Raw genomic sequence first — 19,105 nt, forward strand, 5'->3', positions numbered from 1 at the left:
GCATATCCTTCTGGAATCGGCCGGCAGTGAAAAGTTGCGCCGGGTTCAGTAGGAAAAACAGAGCCAACAGCCGCCTTGACCTTCAAATTCATCCATTGCGTCATAAGGTGGCAATTTTGAGACTCCGTTATAGCATCCACGGGATAGCTGGCAGGAGCCGTCAAGGCATGCTCTGGCTGAAGCAGCTCGGTGGAAGCCACGCTGCTTCTGCGCTGAGATGGCGGGGTAGCTTCGGGGGAGGCTTCGGCAGTACGTTTGCTGCGATTTGCTTCTCGTTCCTCTATCGCGTCTACCCTTGCTTGCAGCGCCTGCATTTGGGTCTGCTGCACTTTTTTCCTCCTCTCATGGGATTTGTAACCGTCTGCGTCCGGAAACCCAACCTTCCACGGAATGGAGCCTGGCGTGCCTCGTGTCCGTCCAGGGTGCTCAGGATTCCCGAGGGCCATTGTGAGCTCGTCGTTCTCTCTGTCTGGAAAGAACGTCCCTTCATGCGCTGCTTCGATATACTGCTTAAGCTTACTGACTGGTATGTCCATTTTATCGTTCGTCCAAATGCACTTCCCTGTTACAGGGTCCAGTGTTCCGCCAGCCCCGAAGAACCAAGTCCGGCAACGGTCTAGCCAGTTAATTGTCTCTGGTTCGATCCCTTTATGAACCAGATCATTCTCAGTCTTGGACCACTTAGGCCGGGCTACGAGGTAGCCACCTGACCCCGTGCGATGGTGAAGCTTCTTCTTCGCAGCATTTTGCTTGTTTGTCGCCGACATCTTCTTACTCTTTTCCGATGTCTTATGGGCCACAAATGCGGGTCAGTGATCTCTGATATTCTCATATCTGCCCTTGAATTCTGGTGTCTCATTATTTTCTACAAACTTATTCAGCTCTTTCTTCCACCTCCTGAATAGTTCTGCCATCCTCTTCAGAGCAAAAGACTTGATTAATTTCTCTTTAACTGGGATCTCTGGATTATCCTCAGGCGGTAGGGTGAAATTTGACTTCAGCTCAGTCCAAAGATCATTTTTTTGCATATCATTGACATAAGAGACCTCAGGGTCTTCTGTAGCCGGCTTAAACCATTGCTGGATGCTTATCGGGATCTTGTCCCTAACCAGAACCCCGCACTGAGCAACAAATGTGCTCTTTGTACGGAGGGGTTCAATAGGTTGGCCGTCGGGCGCGATTGCCATGATCTCAAACTTTTCATCCGAGCTCAACTTTTTCTTCGGGCCTCGTCTCTTTACCGAAGTTGTGCTCGATCCGGAGGGCTAGAAAAAAGAACAAAGACTTAATTAATATGTGTACATACCAAAACAATGAATGCATCAATCAGCTAGTCAGCATAGGCTTAACTAATATATATACCTGGCCGGACTCGGTTCGGTCACCGGAGCCGTCATCACGGTCTCCTTCTTGCACCGGCATTGGGTCACCGGAGCCGTCCTCATGTTCTTCTTATTGCACCGGCATTAGGTCACCGTAGCCAGCTTGTTCACCCTCTCCTTCCAGACCATCGGTTTCGTTGAGAAACAACGAGATGGCATCACTTCCTTCTGCGATTATGTCCCTCAACAACGCTTCTTTTGTTACTTCGTCTAGGGCGGTGTCCATAGTTTCTACAAATATTTACAACATGGCAATTATTATTCAAACATGACAGATGGATATATTAGTGCCAAACGTAGAACTAGCCACCTAATCATAGTAAGCTATCGGGAGGGGGTATATATCGACAACGACGACACTACATCTATGTCCCTCGACGACCCTCGTTCCCGATAAAAAAAGAGGAAGAAGAAAAATAAGAGGAGAAGAAAGATTCTCCTCTATTCTTTCTTCTCCTCTTTTTTTTCTTCTTCCTCTTCTTTTTTTATCCTCTTCTTCCTCTCATGTTCGATAGGATCGCCGAGGGGTCGGGAGGTTGCCTAGTGTCAAGGGATTCAACAAAACCATGTCTTCATCATTAGGCGAAAGTAACATGTGCATGATGGTACGAAGCTCTTCAAAGTTGTTCTGGAACGGAGTCCCAGATAGGATAATTTGCTTTTTGGTACAAAGTTCAGCAAGAGCCTTCCGAATATCGCTATTTGGAAGGCCTTTGCTGAATTCGTACCAAAAAGCGGATTATTCTATCCGGGACTCCATTCCAAAACAACTTTGCAGAACTTCGTACCAACATGCCCTGGTTACTTCCGGCTAATGATGAAGGCATGGATTTCCTCAATACTTTGACACTAGGAAACCTCTCTCTACTTCCGGCTAATAAGAATAAGAAGAAGAAGAAGAAGAAGAAGAAGAAGAAGAAGAAGAAGAAGAAGAAAAGAAGAAAAAAAAAGAGGAGAAGAAGAAAGGAATAGTGGAGAAAATAAGAAAACCTCTTATTTTCGGGCCTAAACTTGCTACTGCCTGTGGGCCTATTGGGCCTCTGCGGGCCTGAATCCTGGCCCATGTAGGGTTTCTAGTCGTATTTAGGCCATGGAGGCCCAGTAGGAGTCATTTTTTTGTTTTTTCTTTTTTATTTCTACATTTTTTTGGTTTTTTATTTTTTTATTTCTACTTAAAACTAAATACTTATAGTTTTTAGTGATTTCTTTTTGCTTTTAGGTCACAAAAATTATAAACTTTCTGTTAGTGCCATTAGTTTTAAATTTTGAATAGTTTAAATTTGAATTTTTAAAAATTTGTGTGAATCACTAGTTTATGAATAACTTTACTATAAAAATAGAATTTTTTTCTATTTTTTTATTTATACTTACAACTAAATACTTATAGTTTTTTAGTGATTTCTTTTTGCTTTTAGGTCACAAAAATTATAAACTTTCTGTTAGTGCCATTAGTTTTAAAATTTTGAATAGTTTAAATTGGAATTTTATAAAATTTGTGTGAATCACTAGTTTATGAATAACTTTACTATAAAAATAGAATTTTTTTTCTTCTTTGCTATTTATTTTTTATTTATACTTACAATTAAATACTTATAGTTTGATTTTAGGTCACAAAAATTATATTCTTTTTGCTATTGAAGAATATTATAGTTTTATTTTAGTTGATCATAACATAATATTTTAATTGATTGTTTTTATTTTCATAAAAGTTTTGTAGTTCATTCTGTTTGCTATTAATTCATTCTTTGAGCTAAATGACTCTGCAATTGGAAAGCATTTCAAAATGAACTCTGAAAAGGTTGAAAGTTGGCATGGTATCATCATTTCACCCACATAGCATGTTCCAAAAAGTAGAGAGGGTTACGACAAAAACTTGATGCACTTCGTGTACAAAATGGACAATCACTTTCGAAGTATCAAAGTTTCGAACCATAAGACATGAAAGCATTTCAAATGAACTCTGAAAAAGTTGAAAGTTGGGATGGTATCATAATTTCACCCACATAGCATTTGCTTATTGCGGGAGAAAGTCTTCACTTTTTCTTCGCTTGTATCATTTGCTTATTGCGCCGTAACCATGGATAATCTTCATTGTTTATCAGGATGCTTGGGTCAGCCTTGACATTGAAGGGAGGAATTTCATGAAACTTTTCATAATCTTCAGACATGTCTGTCTTGCCGTCCACTCCCAGGATGTCCCTTTTTCCTGAAAGAACTATGTGGCGCTTTGGCTCATCGTATGATGTATTCGCTTCCTTATCTTTTCTTTTTCTCGGTTTGGTAGACATGTCCTTCACATAGATAACCTGTGCCACATCATTGGCTAGGATGAACGGTTCGTCAGTGTACCCAAGATTTTTCAGATCCACTGTTGTCATTCCGTACTGTGGGTCTACCTGTACCCCGCCGCCTAACAGATTGACCCATTTGCACTTAAACAAAGGGACCTTAAAATCAGGTCCGTAGTCAAGTTCCCATATGTCCACTATGTAACCATAATATGTGTCCTTTCCGCTCTCGGTTGCTGCATCAAAGCGGACACCGCTGTTTTGGTTGGTGCTCTTTTGATCTTGGGCGATCGTGTAAAATGTATTCCCATTTATCTCGTATCCTTTGTAAGTCAATACAGTCAAAGATGGTCCCCTGGACAACAAGTACAACTCATCACAAACAGTGTTGTCACCTCTGAGACATGTTTCCAACCAACTGCTGAAAGTCGTGATGTGTTCACATGTAATCCAGTCGTCGCACTGCTCCGGGTGTTTGGAGCGCAGACTGTTCTTATGTTCATCGACATACGGGGTCACCAAGGTAGAGTTCTGTAGAATTGTGTAGTGTGCTTGAGACCAAGAATATCCGTCCCTGCATATTATTGAGTCTCTTCCAAGAGTGCCTTTTTCAGTCAGTGTCCCCTCATACCGCGATTTAGGGAGACCTATCTTGTTAAGGCCAGGAATGAAGTCAACACAAAACCCGATAACATCCTCTGTTTGATGGCCCATGGAGATGCTTCCTTCTGGCCTAGCACGGTTACGGACATATTTCTTTAGGACTCCCATGAACCTCTCAAAGGGGAACATATTGTGTAGAAATACGGGCCCCAGGATGACAATCTCGTCGACTAGATGAACTAGGACGTGCGTCATGATATTGAAGAAGGATGGTGGGAACACCAGCTCGAAACTGACAAGACATTGCGCCACATCACTCCTTAGCCTTGGTACGATTTCTGGATCGATCACCTTCTGAGAGATTGCATTGAGGAATGCACATAGCTTCACAATGGCTAATCGGACGTTTTCCGGTAGAAGCCCCCTCAATGCAACCGGAAGCAGTTGTGTCATAATCACGTGGCAGTCATGAGACTTTAGGTTCTGAAACTTTTTCTCTGGCATATCTATTATTCCCTTTATATTCGACGAGAAGCCAGTCGTGACCTTCATACTGAGCAGGCATTCAAAGAAGATTTCTTTATCTTCTTTCGTAAGAGCGTATCTGGCAGGACCTTTATACTGCTTCGGAGGCATGCCGTCTTTTTCGTGCAAACATTGCAGGTCCTCTCGTGCCTCAGGTGTATCTTTTGTCTTGCCATACACGCCCAAGAAGCCTAGCAGGTTCACGCAAAGGTTCTTCATCACGTGCATCACGTCGATTGAGGAGCGGACCTCTAGGTCTTTCCAGTAGGGTAGGTCCCAAAATATAGATTTCTTCTTCCACATGGGTGTGTGTCCCTCAACGTCATTCGGAACAGCTAGTCCACCGGGACCCTTTCCAAAGATTACATAGTGTAAATCATTGACCATAGCAAGCACGTGATCACCGGTGCGCATGGCGGGCTTCTTCCTGTGATCTGCCTCGCCTTTGAAATGCTTGCCTTTCTTTCGACATTGATGGTTGGTCGGAAGAAATCGACGATGGCCCAGGTACACATTCTTCCTGCATTTGTCCAGGTATATACTTTCAGTGTCATCTAAACAGTGCGTGCATGCGTGGTATCCTTTGTTTGTCTGTCCTGAAAGGTTACTGAGAGCGGGCCAATCGTTGATGGTCACGAACAGCAACGCCTTAAGGTTAAATTCCTCCTGTCTGTGCTCATCACACGTACGTACACCGTTTCCATTCCACAGCTGTAAAAGTTCTTCAACTAATGGCCTTAGGTACACATCAATTTCGTTGCCGGGTTGCTTAGGGCCTTGGATGAGAACTGGCATCATAATGAACTTCCGCTTCATGCACATCCAAGGAGGAAGGTTATACATACATAGAGTCACGGGCTAGGTGCTGTGATTGCTGCTCTGCTCCCCGAAAGGATTAATGCCATCCGCGCTTAAAGCAAACCATACATTCCTTGGGTCCTTTGCAAACTCATCCCAGTACTTTCTCTCGATTTTTCTCCACTGCGACCCGTCAGCGGGTGCTCTCAACTTCCCATCTTTCTTTCGGTTCTCACTGTGCCATCGCATCAATTTGGCATGCTCTTCGTTTCTGAACAGACGTTTCAATCGTGGTATTATAGGAGCATACCACATCACCTTCGCAGGAACCCTCTTCCTGAGGGGCTCGCCGTCAACATCACCAGGGTCATCTCGTCTGATCTTATACCGCAACGCACCGCATACCGGGCATGCGTTCAGATCCTTGTATGCACCGCGGTAGAGGATGCAGTCATTAGGGCATGCATGTATCTTCTCCACCTCCAATCCTAGAGGGCATACGACCTTCTTTGCTGCGTATGTACTGTCGGGCAATTCGTTATCCTTTGGAAGCTTCTTCTTCAATATTTTCATTAGCTTCTCAAATCCTTTGTCAGCCACAGCATTCTCTGCCTTCCACTGCAGCAATTCCAGTATGGTACCGAGCTTTGTGTTGCCATCTTCGCAATTGGGGTATAACCCTTTTTTGTGATCCTCTAACATGCGATCGAACTTCAGCTTCTCCTTTTGACTAATGCATTGCGTCCTTGCATCGACAATGACCCGGCGGAGATCATCATCATCGGGCACATCGTCTGGTTCCTCTTGATCTTCAGCAGCTTCACCCGTGGCAGCATCATTGGGCACATCGTCTGGTTCCTCTTGATCTTCACCAGCTCCCCCCGTTGTAGCATCACCGTATTCAGGGGGCACATAGTTGTCATCGTACTCTTCTTCTTCGCCGTCTTCCATCATAACCCCTATTCTCCATGCCTCGTCCAAACATTATAGTGTGGCATGAAACCCTTGTAAAGCAGGTGGGAGTGAAGGATTTTCCGGTTAGAGTAAGATCTCGTATTCCCACATTCAGTGCATGGACAACACATAAAACCATTCTGCTTGTTTGCCTCAGCCGCATTGAGAAACTCATGCACGCCCTTAATGTACTCGCGGGTGTGTCTGTCACCGTACATCCATTGCCGGTTCATCTGCGTGCATTATATATAATTAAGTGTCCAAATTAATACAAATTCATCATCACATTAAAACCAAAGTGCATACATAGTTCTCATCTAACAACATATAGCTCTCTAGAGCATCTAATTAATTAAACCATACATTGAAACTATGTAAAACATTTCAATGCAAAAACAAATGCGATCATAATCGCAACCAAGGTAACAATTGATCCAACGACATAATGATATCAAGCCTCGGTATGAATGGCATATTTTCTAATCTTTCTAATCTTCAAGCGCATTGCATCCATCTTGATCTTGTGATCATCGACGACATCCGCAACATGCAACTCCAATATCATCTTCTCCTCCTCAATTTTTTTTATTTTTTCCTTCAACAAATTGTTTTCTTCTTCAACTAAATTTAACCTCTCGACAATAGGGTCGGTTGGCATTTCCGATTCACATACATCCTAGATAAATAAAATCTATGTCACGTTGGTCGGCATAATTTTCATAAACAATAAATGAACCAATAGTTATAAAGATAATATACATACCAAATCCGAATCATAGACATGACGAGGGCCAACGGGGGCGGATACCAAAACCATCGCACTATATAAGATGCAATAATAAATGTAAGAAAATGATACAAGTATCTATCTAAACATACAAGTAAGAATATTTTTCCTTTCAGAAAGAAGATAAGAACAAGAGGCTCACCACGGTGGTGTCGGTGATGAGATCGGCGCGGGTGATCGACGGCGGTGAAGACGGGGACGGGGCGTGACGGACCGCTAAATCTAGACAAATCTCGAGGAAAATGGAGCTTGGAGGTCGAGCTTCGAGAGGAGAAAGCTTAAGTAGTGTGGCTCGGGCATTCCATCGAACACCTCATGTGCATAGGAGGTGAGCTAGAGCACCACAAAGCCCTCTCCCCCTCGGCCAGAAAAAACAGAGCACCGTGCTCTGCTCTTGCGCGAGGGGGTATATATAGGCACCTCATTGGTCCCGGTTGGGGGCATGAACCGGGACTAAAGGGCAGCCATTGGTCCCGGTTCAGGCCACCAACCGGGACCAATGGTGCTGGGCCAGGAGCGAGGCCCATTGGTCCCGGTTCGTCCCACCAACCGGGACCAAAAGGTCCAGACGAACCGGGACCAATGGCCCACGTGGCCCGGCCGGCCCTCTGGGCTCACGAACCAGGACCAATGCCCACATTGGTCCCGGTTCTACACTGAACCGGGACTAATGGGCTGAGCCGGCCTGGACCATAGCCCTGTTTTGTACTAGTGGAGAGACGTCGGGTTGGGACTTCGAAGACGAGCAGCATGCTGACGCCTACATTCAAACGTCGGAGGAGGACATTACCAAGTCGGAGTCGGAAAGCGACGAGTAGTTGGTCTTTTCTTTTATCTGTGTACGCTAGAACTATCTTTTTATTGGAAAAAATGGCCGACGACGTCGGCGACGAAGCAGGCGGGCGAGGATGTGTTGTTTGATGTGGAGAGGCCAATCCAATATGCCACCGACCAACGGACCCGATGAGGAAAGAGGGCGAGCGCGCGCGCGTCCGTCTTGTGTCCGCGCCGACGCAAATTCGGCTTAAAAATGGACCAGGAATGGATAGGCAGGCGGACGAAAGCGGACGCGCGTCCGTTTGGGTCTGTGCGTTGGGCCGACTTTTCTGTCCGTACCGATCCAAACGAACGACCGCAGACGAAATAGGTCGCCACATTGGAGTTGTTCTAACTGCCTGCCAGCCCCCCGGATTCGATTCCATCGAGAGCGACGACACACCAAAGCCACCCACAAGAACTCCCAAAAAAGGCACCCAAGAGAAAGATAGACAAAAAAAGAAGCCTAAGCCTAGAAAGTCATGTTCTGCTCCCGAGCTCATTTGAGCTCGGGATGAACAGTAAAATCGAAAAAAAATTCAAAAAAATTCAAAAAATTCAGATTTTTTTGGTGGAAACATTGACAAAAATTCTAAGTGCTTGTCGAAAGAACATGCGGTGTCCCATGTTTGGTTTTGGTAATTGATGACAATCTCGATGGACTAATGGTTGCCTTGAGTTATGTTTGAAGGTTTTTTCCATAGGCTTTTGTTGAAGTACATGTGTTGGTTTCAAGGAGAGTTTGTGTCGACCAAGGTGCTATTTAAGGAATTATCCAAAGATTGGTCATGTGTGTGTTGAGCTTATTGCAAGCATGTCTTGAAGAAGAAGATTGTGTGATCATTCATGTCTACCTTCGAGACATCATCCAAATGAAGAGAATTGGAAAGATTCAAGGTTGATCAAGATTAAGTCAAGAATGGATCAAGTTGATCAACACACAAAGCATACAAGATGTACCGAGGGATCAAGTGATCCCATGGTATGGTAAGTATTGTCCATTACGCTTTGTTTGCTAACCCATGGTTTTCGTGAGAGTTCTTTGTGGGGTTAGGTTGCGATGTGCAAGTTCAAGTGGAGCATCGTGAAGAGATAAAATGCTTGAAGCTTGTCGTCCATTATGGTAACAATGGATTTATGAAGATGTGCCGAAGAGTGGCTCACCCATGGTGGAGTATGGGGGAGCAATCAACTAGTCTTCATCGAGCCAACACAATCAAGAAAGATGGTCCAACTTGAGAGAGTCAAGATCGTCATCATCTAGCTCAAGTGGACTATGTGCAAGACAAAGGTTTGCCCCTGATAGGTTTTCTATTTTACCGGTCTCATAGTGGTAGTTGGGAGACCGGGTTATAGGATCGATTGCCGTACTATCAAGGGGGGCTCTCGATGAGTAGTTTGATCGTATCGTTCGTAGAGAGCTCAAACCATTGCATCCTTGCATCATCTTTTTTGGTTCTTGTTTGGTTCTCTTTGAGAGTTTTGGAGTTTATGGTCATCTTGAGGACAAGCTCGAGTTTATCGAAAACGGAGTTCACTTACATCTTCTATGATGTTTTCGATGTTGGAGGTTATGCTCGTTCTTCATTGTTGGAGGTTTCACTCCTCCTTCGTTGTTTTGATGCTACTCATCGTCTTGTATCCAACAAGTTTGAGTTTGCTCAATTCAGAGCTCATTTGTAGAAGTTATGACAGTTCTGGTTTTCCTTGGAGTATTCTTGTCTTCATGGAAGTGGCATATGTTTGGTGCGAGCGGTAGTACCGCGGGGCCAGAGCAGCAGTACCGCGTATTGCCATAAGCGGTAGTACTGTTGTCTCACAATGGTAGTACCGCCCATGGCCATAAGCGGTAGTACGGCTCTGGTTCCGCGCTGGTACCGCCTCAACTCGAGACGTGGTTTTCTCGTGTCGGGTTCAGCGGCAGGAGTAGCGACAGTAGGTGCGGTAGTGCCGCTCGTGTGTGGCAGTACCGCTGGGCCAAGCGGCAGTACCGCCGCTGCCAATGGTAGTACCGCTGGCCCTAGCGGTAGTGCCGCTCCTACGGCTCTGCCTCGCCCTTTGTTCTGCTCCGCTCTCTGTGCTCTACCGCCCGGGCGGTAGAACCGCTCCCTTGAGCGGTAGTACCGCTCGTGCGCGGACTGAGCACATAACGGTTGGATTCGGAAGCTCCTATAAAAGGGGGTCTTCTTCCCCATTCAACCTCATCTCTTGAGCTCGTGATCTTCCCCCACTGTTGATCTTCTTCGAGCTTGCTAACTCTCAATCCCTTCATGGATTCTTGCTAGTTTTTGAGGGAAAAGAGAGAGGAGATCTAGATCCACATTTTCACCAGTCACTTTCTTCTCTATGTGATGGGAACCCCTTGGATCTAGATCTTGGAGTTCTTGGTGTTCTCCTTCTTGTTCTTTCTCTCATTTTCCTCCCTAGCATTAGTTGCTTTGGTGGGATTTGGGAGAGAAGGACGTGGCACTCCGTGTGCCCTTGCCATTGCATTTGGTGCATCGGTTTGAGTTCTCCATGGTGATACGTGGAAGTTACAAGTTGAGAAGCTTATTACTCTTGGGTGCTTGGTGCCCTTGAGCTTGTTCCTCTTGGGTGCTTGGGCGCCCTAGACGGTTGGTAGTGTCCGGAGCTCAATCATTGTGGTGTAAAGCTTCAGGCAAGCGCCGGGGTCTCCAATAGGTTGTGGAGATCGCCCCGAGCAATTTGACGGGTTTCGGTGACCGCCCCCAAGGGTTGCCAAAGTGTACGGGTTCGGTGGCCGCCCCTAAGGGTTGCCATTTGTACGGGTTCGCTGACCGCCCTCAAGGGTCACTTAGTGAAATCACGGCATCTTGCATTGTGCGTGGGCGTGAGAAGATTACGGTGGCCCTAGTGGCTTCTTCGGGAGCATTGTGCCTCCACACCGCTCCAAACGGAGATTAGCATCCGTAAGGGTGTGAACTTCGGGATACATCGTCGTCTCCGCGTGCCTCGGTTATCTCTTACCCGAGCCCTTTTCTTATGCACTTTACTTTGTGATAGCCATATTGTTCTTTGTCATATTTCTTGCTATCACATAGTTGCTTATCTTGCTTAGCATAAATTGTTGGTGTACATAGATGAGCCTAGTTGCGAGGTGGGGAAGAGAAAGACCCTGATTCAAAGCGTTTGGGTGCCCGTGAACCCTACATAAATAGTAAAAAGACCATTAAAAATAAAAAAATGGAACATTGGGGTATCAAACCTACTCACCACTTTACTCCCGCGGAAGTTTCGTGAAGAAATGATATTTGTGGTTGAAGATGATGTCCAGCTTAAGTTTGGTTGCAGATTATTTTCTTGCAGGGGTTTTTCACAAAAAGCAAGGGTGGCTGACGCAATGTCGGTCGTCACTCTGTGTCCGCCAAGAGCAACGTGGCGCCAAATTGGATCTGCAACGACCCTAACCTCGCTGTGACCATCATGGAGAAAGCTGCCAGGCACCGCCGTCGTCTTGACTGTGACCTCACCAAGATCTGCGAGGAGTGGTCGCTTAGCGACTGCTCCGCCAACACCGGTCGCGACAAGTCCGACACCAAGGCTCCGAAGGCCACGTCGGCAGTGGCCGCGGCGGCACTCCGCACAGTGTAGTAGGAGGCGGAGCGGTTCCTACACGAGTGGCAGGCAGCCGTCGAATAAGGCTACCGGGGCCCTCGGGCGTCGTTCCGCCACTGGAGGACCATGACAAGGCGCTGACGGAGACGGCGGTGCGGCTGGGCAGGACAGGGCGGCCACGCATACAAGGTGGTTGTCCGGTATAGGGTGTAGGTATTTCTTTTAGTTTTTTTGTTAAACTGTAGAACATCGACCTTTTATGTAGATTATATACGAACTTCAATGAAATTCGCCTGGTCTAAGCAAATTTCATTCGGCTTGTTCGTAGTGTTGCCTGAATGTATGTATGCTATCAGCGTTGGATGGCATCCGTGTCCGAGGAGTGGTGTCCTTTGTTCGTGAATGAATGCGGAAGAAATTTTTACGTAACTCACCGTTTGAGATGCGAGAATGGTAGCAGCGGTCGGACGCAAGAAGAGAGAGTTACGGTGGTTCGGTTAAAAACAGTCCCTTCTAGTGGCCGCTTCAGGATGCTTACGCTGGCCGCTAATGAAGCCATTTGTTACCCCGTCCGTCCATTCACCCTAGGCAAAGGAAGAGATGCCATTGCCAGCACTAGGGTCTAGAGTAATCAATGGTGGTCATCATTCGGCGGGGCGGCGGTCGTCTCCTCTCTCTCTATATAATCCTCAGTAGTTAATCCGAATTAGCGTGGCGTGGGAGGACCGGGAGCAGGTGATCCCTTGAGTGTCGTACAGCCAACCCAAACCACGACCCAAGACTCAACACCCATACCCATAAACTAAACTACTAATTGTTTATTAATTCCCCACTCCGCCTCTCTCAGGCCAACTTCACAGCACGATCCCAAACCGACGTCCGATTAGACTGGATTTTATCCCTTTGGAACGGCAATGGATTCGCTCATATCCACCTTTGTCCGTTGGGTCGTGGATGCGCCCAACACAGAGCCGCACCCCAAATCATGTCCGGGGTGGATGTGATAAAAAAACAAAAAAAACTTAAATAAAATACCTAAAAAATTAAATAAACGCAGTTAAAAAAACTTAAAACATATTTAGGACCACAGCCACAAAACGACCCAGTTTCACACCACACTTAAACAGCCCAGTTCAATAATTAACATAAAATCAAAATAAAAAAATGTCGCCCGCGTGCTCCTGCCGTGGCCGTCGTCGTCTTTAGTGGTCGTCGGTGTCGTCGTCGTCGCTGACGAGGTCGACATAGTCCGACGGCGTCCAGAGATGGGTCGGCGGTCCGCGGTGCACGGGCTGGAAGGTGGCCGGTGCCTGCACCACCTCCTCCCGAGGTGAGGCGTCCCGCTCCGGCGACCGCGGCGACGTGGGGCACCAGTGCCCCCCACGGCGGCCGCCATCTGCTCCGCCGTGCATGACCAGCTCCACCCCTGGCCCACCGGACCCGGGTGAAAGGCGGCCACCGGCGGCTCCTCCCTCACCTCCTCCTTCGGCACCATCTCCAACTCAGGGATGGCGACGTCGCCGGCCGCGAAGAGGGTTGTCATCTCCTTGAGGCCCTCCCATTGGCGCTCGTCATGCGTGCGCATGGAGTCCTCCATGACGTGCGCCATGAGACGAGCCGCCTCCTCCGCTGTCATGCGAGGAGGTGGGGGTGGAGATGGCGATGGTGTGGGCGTGAGGCCGCGCACCCGCGTACGCCCGCGCACCTCCCGACGTGGCCGCCGCGGACCCGACGCCGTGTCAGCGAAGTAGGACGCGCTCTGCACGTCGTGCTCGTCCTGGAGCCACGTGTCCCACAGGACGGAGTCGGGGCGTACCTCTCGTCGTAGTAGAGGTCGTCGGGGAGGAGGTGGCGGCGACGCCCGATCTCGTCATGCCGCGCACGGCCGCTCGCCGGCACCGGCGGGATGGAGACCCGGTCCGCGGAGAGGTGCCAGTTGTTGGGGAGGTGCACGTCGCTCCACGGGCCCGGCGTCCTCTTCTCCCAGTACCGCCAGCACACGTCCACGGCCAGGTACCGCCGGTCGCGCTCACCGGCGGCCCTAGGGGCGATGGTGAAGGGGTCAGGTGCGGGGTCCCGACTGGAGGAGCGTGGCGGTGATGTGGCATCCTCCTTCTTGGCGGAGCCACGACGGCGTCCTGAGGAGGAGCCGGCCTCCCGGTCATGCTTCCCCTTGCGGCCGTAGTTCCAAAGCTCCATGGCTGCGGCCGGCCGATGAGGTCGAGGACGGGGAGCGGCTAGGCTAGGGTTTTGAGGGTGTCGGTTTCGAGGGGGCAGAGAGGGGCCGGAGTGGGAACTGTGGACGGCGACCGGTCCACGGCTTCCCATTTAAAGAAGGACGGCGAACCTTCGCTGGGCGAATGACAGGTGGGGCCACCCGCCCGTACACATTGATGTTGGCGGCTGGGAGGTAGGTGGCCGCCTGCCACGCGGCCCCGACGCGGACGTTCGAAGCGTCCGTTCGCTGTCCGCCGTGACCCAAACCCGGCGTATGTTTGCGCTTGAAATAGGTCGGTCTGGATACAAAACGGACAAGATAGATCCAGGCCGTCGCACGCTAGGCCGCCTCATTTGTCTCTTTTATCCCTAAATGGATGGGGCCGGACAAAGTGGGGTCGGTGGAGTTGGCCTCACTCTCTCACTAACACACACACCTCGCTTTCTTTATCGCCTTCGCCTTCCCCCCCTCAGCAGCAAAGAGAGAGAGAGAGAGATAGTGAGCGTGTATAGCTCGGTGGCTCCGTCGGCAGCCCGCCGCCAGGACAGTAGCGGAGCAGTATTGGAAACAAGTGAGGTGAGGCTGAGAGCATCCCATCCCATCCACGGCCAGGCCAGGCCACACTCCACACCCCCTCCGATGTCCCTTTGCTCCCCAAGTGGAAAGGGAAAGAGCGAGACCCACCCCGTCTCCCTCCCCCTCCGCCACCCGATCTGCTGCCGCGCTGCTTCTTCTTCTTCTTCTTCTTCTTCTTTTTCTTCGCCCAGGTAAATCTTCTTCTTCTTCTTCTTCTTCTTCTTCTTCTGGGTGGCCGCCGCCGGGAGCTGCAGATTTGGGGGAGCCTGTGGGCGGGCGAGATTTGGGCGCAGGCAGGCAGACACACGAGACGTTTGCTTCACCTTTCTTTCTCCTCAGCAAACTTCCAAATCCAATGCAGCCTACCTTGTTCCATCTGGAGGAAGGGCGGCTCTCCGTCCCGTCCCGTCCCAATCCCTCCCTCCTTCTCAACTCTTGTCTTGTTAGGTCTGCTCGCCTTCTCCGTATGAATCCCTCCCATTCTGCCCAGATCTGCACATGATCCATTCCATTCCCACCTCAACAACCCACGCACATTGGTTTGGATTTGGAGATCCTCCTTAGGCAGGCAGGCAGGCAGCTCTCGCTTTTCCCCTTTTTTTTCCCTTTCAAAGCCAGCCACCAAGCCATGTACTACAGCAATCATGCTCTTGCTACCTCTGCAATTCTTTTTTCTCCCCATGTTTTAATGCATATTTTGTTTGTCTTTCATGCTTGTTTTTTACTTCCTGTTGGGATTGGGGACTCTCCTCTTCTCTACATCTCTCAACAACAAGAATGCATCTTCTATCAACATCACATTTCACATTTGTGCATAATAGTTCGCAACTGGTCTAATCTTACGTCTCTGTCTTTGTGCAGGTTTCAACAATGGGGCACGACTCCGGTCTGAAGCGCCAGTCCCATTCCAGGCTCAGGCCAGTTCCTGAGCTCCCGCAAACACCTTGCCGTCCTCACGGAGAAAATGACAGAAGATACAGCCAGCTGAAATGCTCGGACGGCGGCGACTCAGGGGAGCTCCGCCTGGGAGTGGGCGGCCACATACCCAATTTCCACTGCAAGAGCCTGCCCACCAGAAGCCGGCTGACCAATGCGGAGGAAATCGCCGTCGCCAAGCGCGGCTCCATGTACCAGAGCTCCAGCGAGATCACCAGGATAAGGAGGCTCCAGGAGGAGGGCAGGAGGAAGATCGACTCCGCGCCCAGCGGGGACGAGTTCCTCTCCTTCGACATTGTCGACGACGGCGAGGCCTCCTCCCGGCCGAGCACCAGCGGGAGCGGGGCGCAGTACCTCTTCTCCCACCGCAGCCGGCGGTCGGAGGCCGCCAAGTCCTCCGTGGAGACCCGGAGGGTGAACCGGGCGTCCACCAAGGACTTTCTCGACTTGTCCTTTCGTGAGCTGCCCGATGAAGATTTTAAGCTTGGCCGGCCGCGGATGGACTGCACCCTGCTGAAGAGCGATGATGCCGCTGATGGTTTCTTGGAGATAACCATTGAGGAAGAGGAGTCCACAGCAAGAGCCCCCTGCAGAAATGCAGCTCCCCATTTGCTGGATGGAGAGTCTGCTAGAGGTGCAGAAGCAGATCGTCAGCTCAACTCCGGTGTATGTCCTGGTGAAAGTAACCACCATGGTGAGAAGCAGAGGGTTCCAGCAAGTAATATTCCTGATAAGTCTGTGCCAGCAAAGGGGGAGAGCGCCCCTGATGACACCAGTCCATCAGAATGTGTCAATCGCAGCACGGAGAACATCGCTAAATCTGCTCGATCAAGTCCTTTCAAGAAGATGCTGAGCCCGATCATGAAGTCCAAGTCTGTTAGAAGCAGCCCAACTCTTGTTGACAAGGAAGACCCCAACTCTGCTGCTGTGCCGGCAAGCGGCAAAACCTGCGTATCCCGCAAATCGTTGCTCAGTGATCTCTCAAGGACTGAGCGGAGCCAAGGATCGCCCAATTGCCAGCCAAACGGAGAAAGTCGGCATATGACGGAGGCTTCTTTGTCACCTGCTCATCTTCGAGCAGTTCTTAAAATTGATTCCAGAAATGGTATTCCCTTTTATGACTTCTGTGTCGAGGGCCCGGAAGAATCCATTTCTGCTAGGTCCTGGGAGAGTGGGAGTGAACTGAGCCGGATTTACACTTTCCATAGCGGTGGCAAACGAGGAAGCACTGCTGGGAGGTCATCCAAAGACGAACGCAGATGCTTGCCTCCAACTGTAGGCCAGATGCACGCTTCGTCCTATCTTTGCTCTGAAGTTGGAAAAGATGGTGTTCTGAATAATTCTGTCAACACCGAGTTTGTTCTGTACGATACCGCTCACGCAAGACGAAGTTTTGCTGCCGAGGAGAAGACCCAGAGTACAGAGCCCAGTCAGCCGAAATCCTGCGTTGATAAATCGGTCTCTGGTGAATATCCACAGAAGATTAATCTGATTGACCATCAACATGATGCAAGGAATAATCCAGAGGTATCGACATCTCGTCCATGGTCTGAAGAGGATCTTTATCCTCATTTGGAGATTGCAGCAACAGTCATTCAGATTCCATTTAATAAGGACAAGAAGTGTTCGTCCGCTGGTTCTATCAAAGTGGTCACCCCGAGTGGGCTGCATGGATTACCAGACGACAATGAAGTCAGCCCATCATCCTTGCTAGACAGATGGAGGTATGGTGGAGGGTGTGATTGTGGCGGATGGGACATGGCCTGTCCACTCCTCGTCCTCGAGAATGCTGCTTATGATGATAACTGGGTTGATTCTGTGACGAAGGAAAGCAAACACCCCATGGAGCTCCTTGTTCAGGTACACTACCATGCAATGCAACCCCCCTATGTGTATATATACCTATTCATTTACCTAGTACTGATGTGCAGTTCTTGTTTCTGAGGATAATAGGTCAGGTAGGACGATATTTTATTGCCTGCAAGATAACACAAAACTGATCAAACATCTTGTATAAGTAGTTAATTAGCTTTGTTACTCAAGACAATCACCCTCATACCAACTTGTTTATTTGCAGTACTTGTCTCTAGCTGTACGAAACCCATTTCTGTCGTTACGAATACTGATATGATCCCCAGCATACTTGTTGAGGATAATTGTTTGGGTAGGATAATTGCTCATTGTCTGAAAGATAACACAAAACTGATCAGAACATCTTGTAGAAGTAATTAATTAGCTTTGCTCCTCAAAACAATAATTCTCAGATCAACTTGTTTCTTTGCACCACTTGTCTCTAGCTGTCAAACAATTCCTTTGAGACAGGACCTTGATTAGGCATGCCTCGTAAGCTCAGTCATTGGCCCTTCAGCATAAATTGCAATAATGTATGCCATTGCAAAGCTTTATTTTAAAGGACAAGTGCAGCTACCTGATGTTTGAGAGCCTAAAACTTGTCGTTTCTAGTATAATCTTATGCAGTAAATTGCCTGAGTTAGCTGTAATATATTCATCTTACTGCAACCAAGAGTAGCCGTCATGTTTGTCCATTCATTGTTCAAACAGGGTAGCAAAGAAGAGATCCCTGCCCTTTCCATGAAAGCCGACGGGAAAGGGCAGCTGTTGGTGGATTTCCATGCGCGGCTATCAGCGTTACAGGCATTCTCAGTGTGCATCTCTCTGCTGCACTGCTCAGAGGCTTCGACGGCCGTCGTCATCGAGAAGGGCAAGCACAAGCTCTACTCCAGCTCCCTCAAGATGCTCCTTGAGGGGGAGGTGATGCAGCTGATCGAGGCTGTCACGGCCGAGGAGAAGAAGAAACTGAAGACGACGAAGCGGGAGAAGGCGCCTCCGTCTGTCGTGTTCGACCCGCGGCGCCCGCCCTTCTCCCCCCTGGGAAGAGTATAGGCTGAGTAATTCTCATTGCGTGTAACATTATCGGTCGTGATTCGGCTTGGTGTTCATATTCTTTTTGTGATAGAAAAGGGGTAAGTTTTTGTTTTTTACCTTGTTTGTAGAGGTTGAGGAGGAGGTTGCATGTACTACTAGTAGTTGGTAGTCTTTAGGTTGTAGGGTACCAGAAGCAAGGCCATGAGTTATTTGCTGAATGAAATGCAGAGCAGAGGAGGTTGCCTGTACAAGAGCGGCAGCTCCATGTTCCAATCCAACAGAAAGAATATAAATAAGAAAAGCTCATTTTGTAATTCTTTCCAGTGCTGTGCAATTTGTGTTGCTCTTTCTGAACGCTGCACTGGCCAAAAATTTGAAAAGTTTTGAACAGAGGAAGCATTGGAAGGAGCATGTACTATACTTGTCTGGTTTTAACAAATGGTGGGATGGTGCAGGTCTCGAGGTAGTACGAGTTAAAATGTTGCCTGGATCTATCTATCCTCGATGCTTATTTTTGTTTGGTGCATTGCAGAATCCTATGAGTTGACTGACTGGAATTGAAGAAAAAATGTTCAGAAACTTGGGGCTGCTTGGAGCCTGGGGGCAGGAGCCATGGCAGTAAAAAGATGATTCCTCTGCACACACATCAAGCTACAATGCTTCCCAGAACTTACTTATGTTTCCAAGTACTGTACTACTTAGTTTCTGGCACTCTCCTATCAGTTCTGGGAATGCTATTAGTAAACAAAAACTGTGATTA

At 48.5% G+C, this 19,105-nt stretch overlaps 1 protein-coding gene across 2 annotated transcripts; it reads left to right on the plus strand.

The window, feature by feature from the left end:
• The first annotated feature begins 14,413 nt into the window (after positions 1–14,413).
• LOC119304255 lies at positions 14,414–18,659 on the plus strand. 2 transcript variants are annotated; one of them, XM_037581432.1, is made up of 3 exons: positions 14,414–14,523; positions 15,385–17,319; positions 18,022–18,659. In XM_037581432.1, exons 2-3 carry the CDS (start codon positions 15,394–15,396, stop codon positions 18,361–18,363), a joined length of 2,268 nt encoding a protein of 755 aa, XP_037437329.1. In that variant the 5' UTR covers positions 14,414–14,523; positions 15,385–15,393; the 3' UTR covers positions 18,364–18,659. The 2 variants fall into 2 exon arrangements, with proteins under 2 accessions (XP_037437329.1, XP_037437328.1); XM_037581431.1 differs by lacking the exon at positions 14,414–14,523 and adding an exon at positions 14,549–14,714.
• Positions 18,660–19,105: the final 446 nt, after the last annotated feature.

Source organism: Triticum dicoccoides, chromosome 5A, assembly GCF_002162155.2.
Source record: "Triticum dicoccoides isolate Atlit2015 ecotype Zavitan chromosome 5A, WEW_v2.0, whole genome shotgun sequence".
Classification (NCBI taxonomy): Eukaryota; Viridiplantae; Streptophyta; class Magnoliopsida; order Poales; family Poaceae; genus Triticum; species Triticum dicoccoides.

Excerpts from the sequence above, each read along its gene's own strand:
- LOC119304255 (XM_037581432.1), top strand. The coding sequence starts at position 15,394 with ATGGGGCACGACTCCGGTCTGAAGCGCCAGTCCCATTCCAGGCTCAGG. Across the intron at positions 17,320-18,021 it reads CCATGGAGCTCCTTGTTCAG|GGTAGCAAAGAAGAGATCCC; the intron begins GTACACTACCAT and ends TTGTTCAAACAG.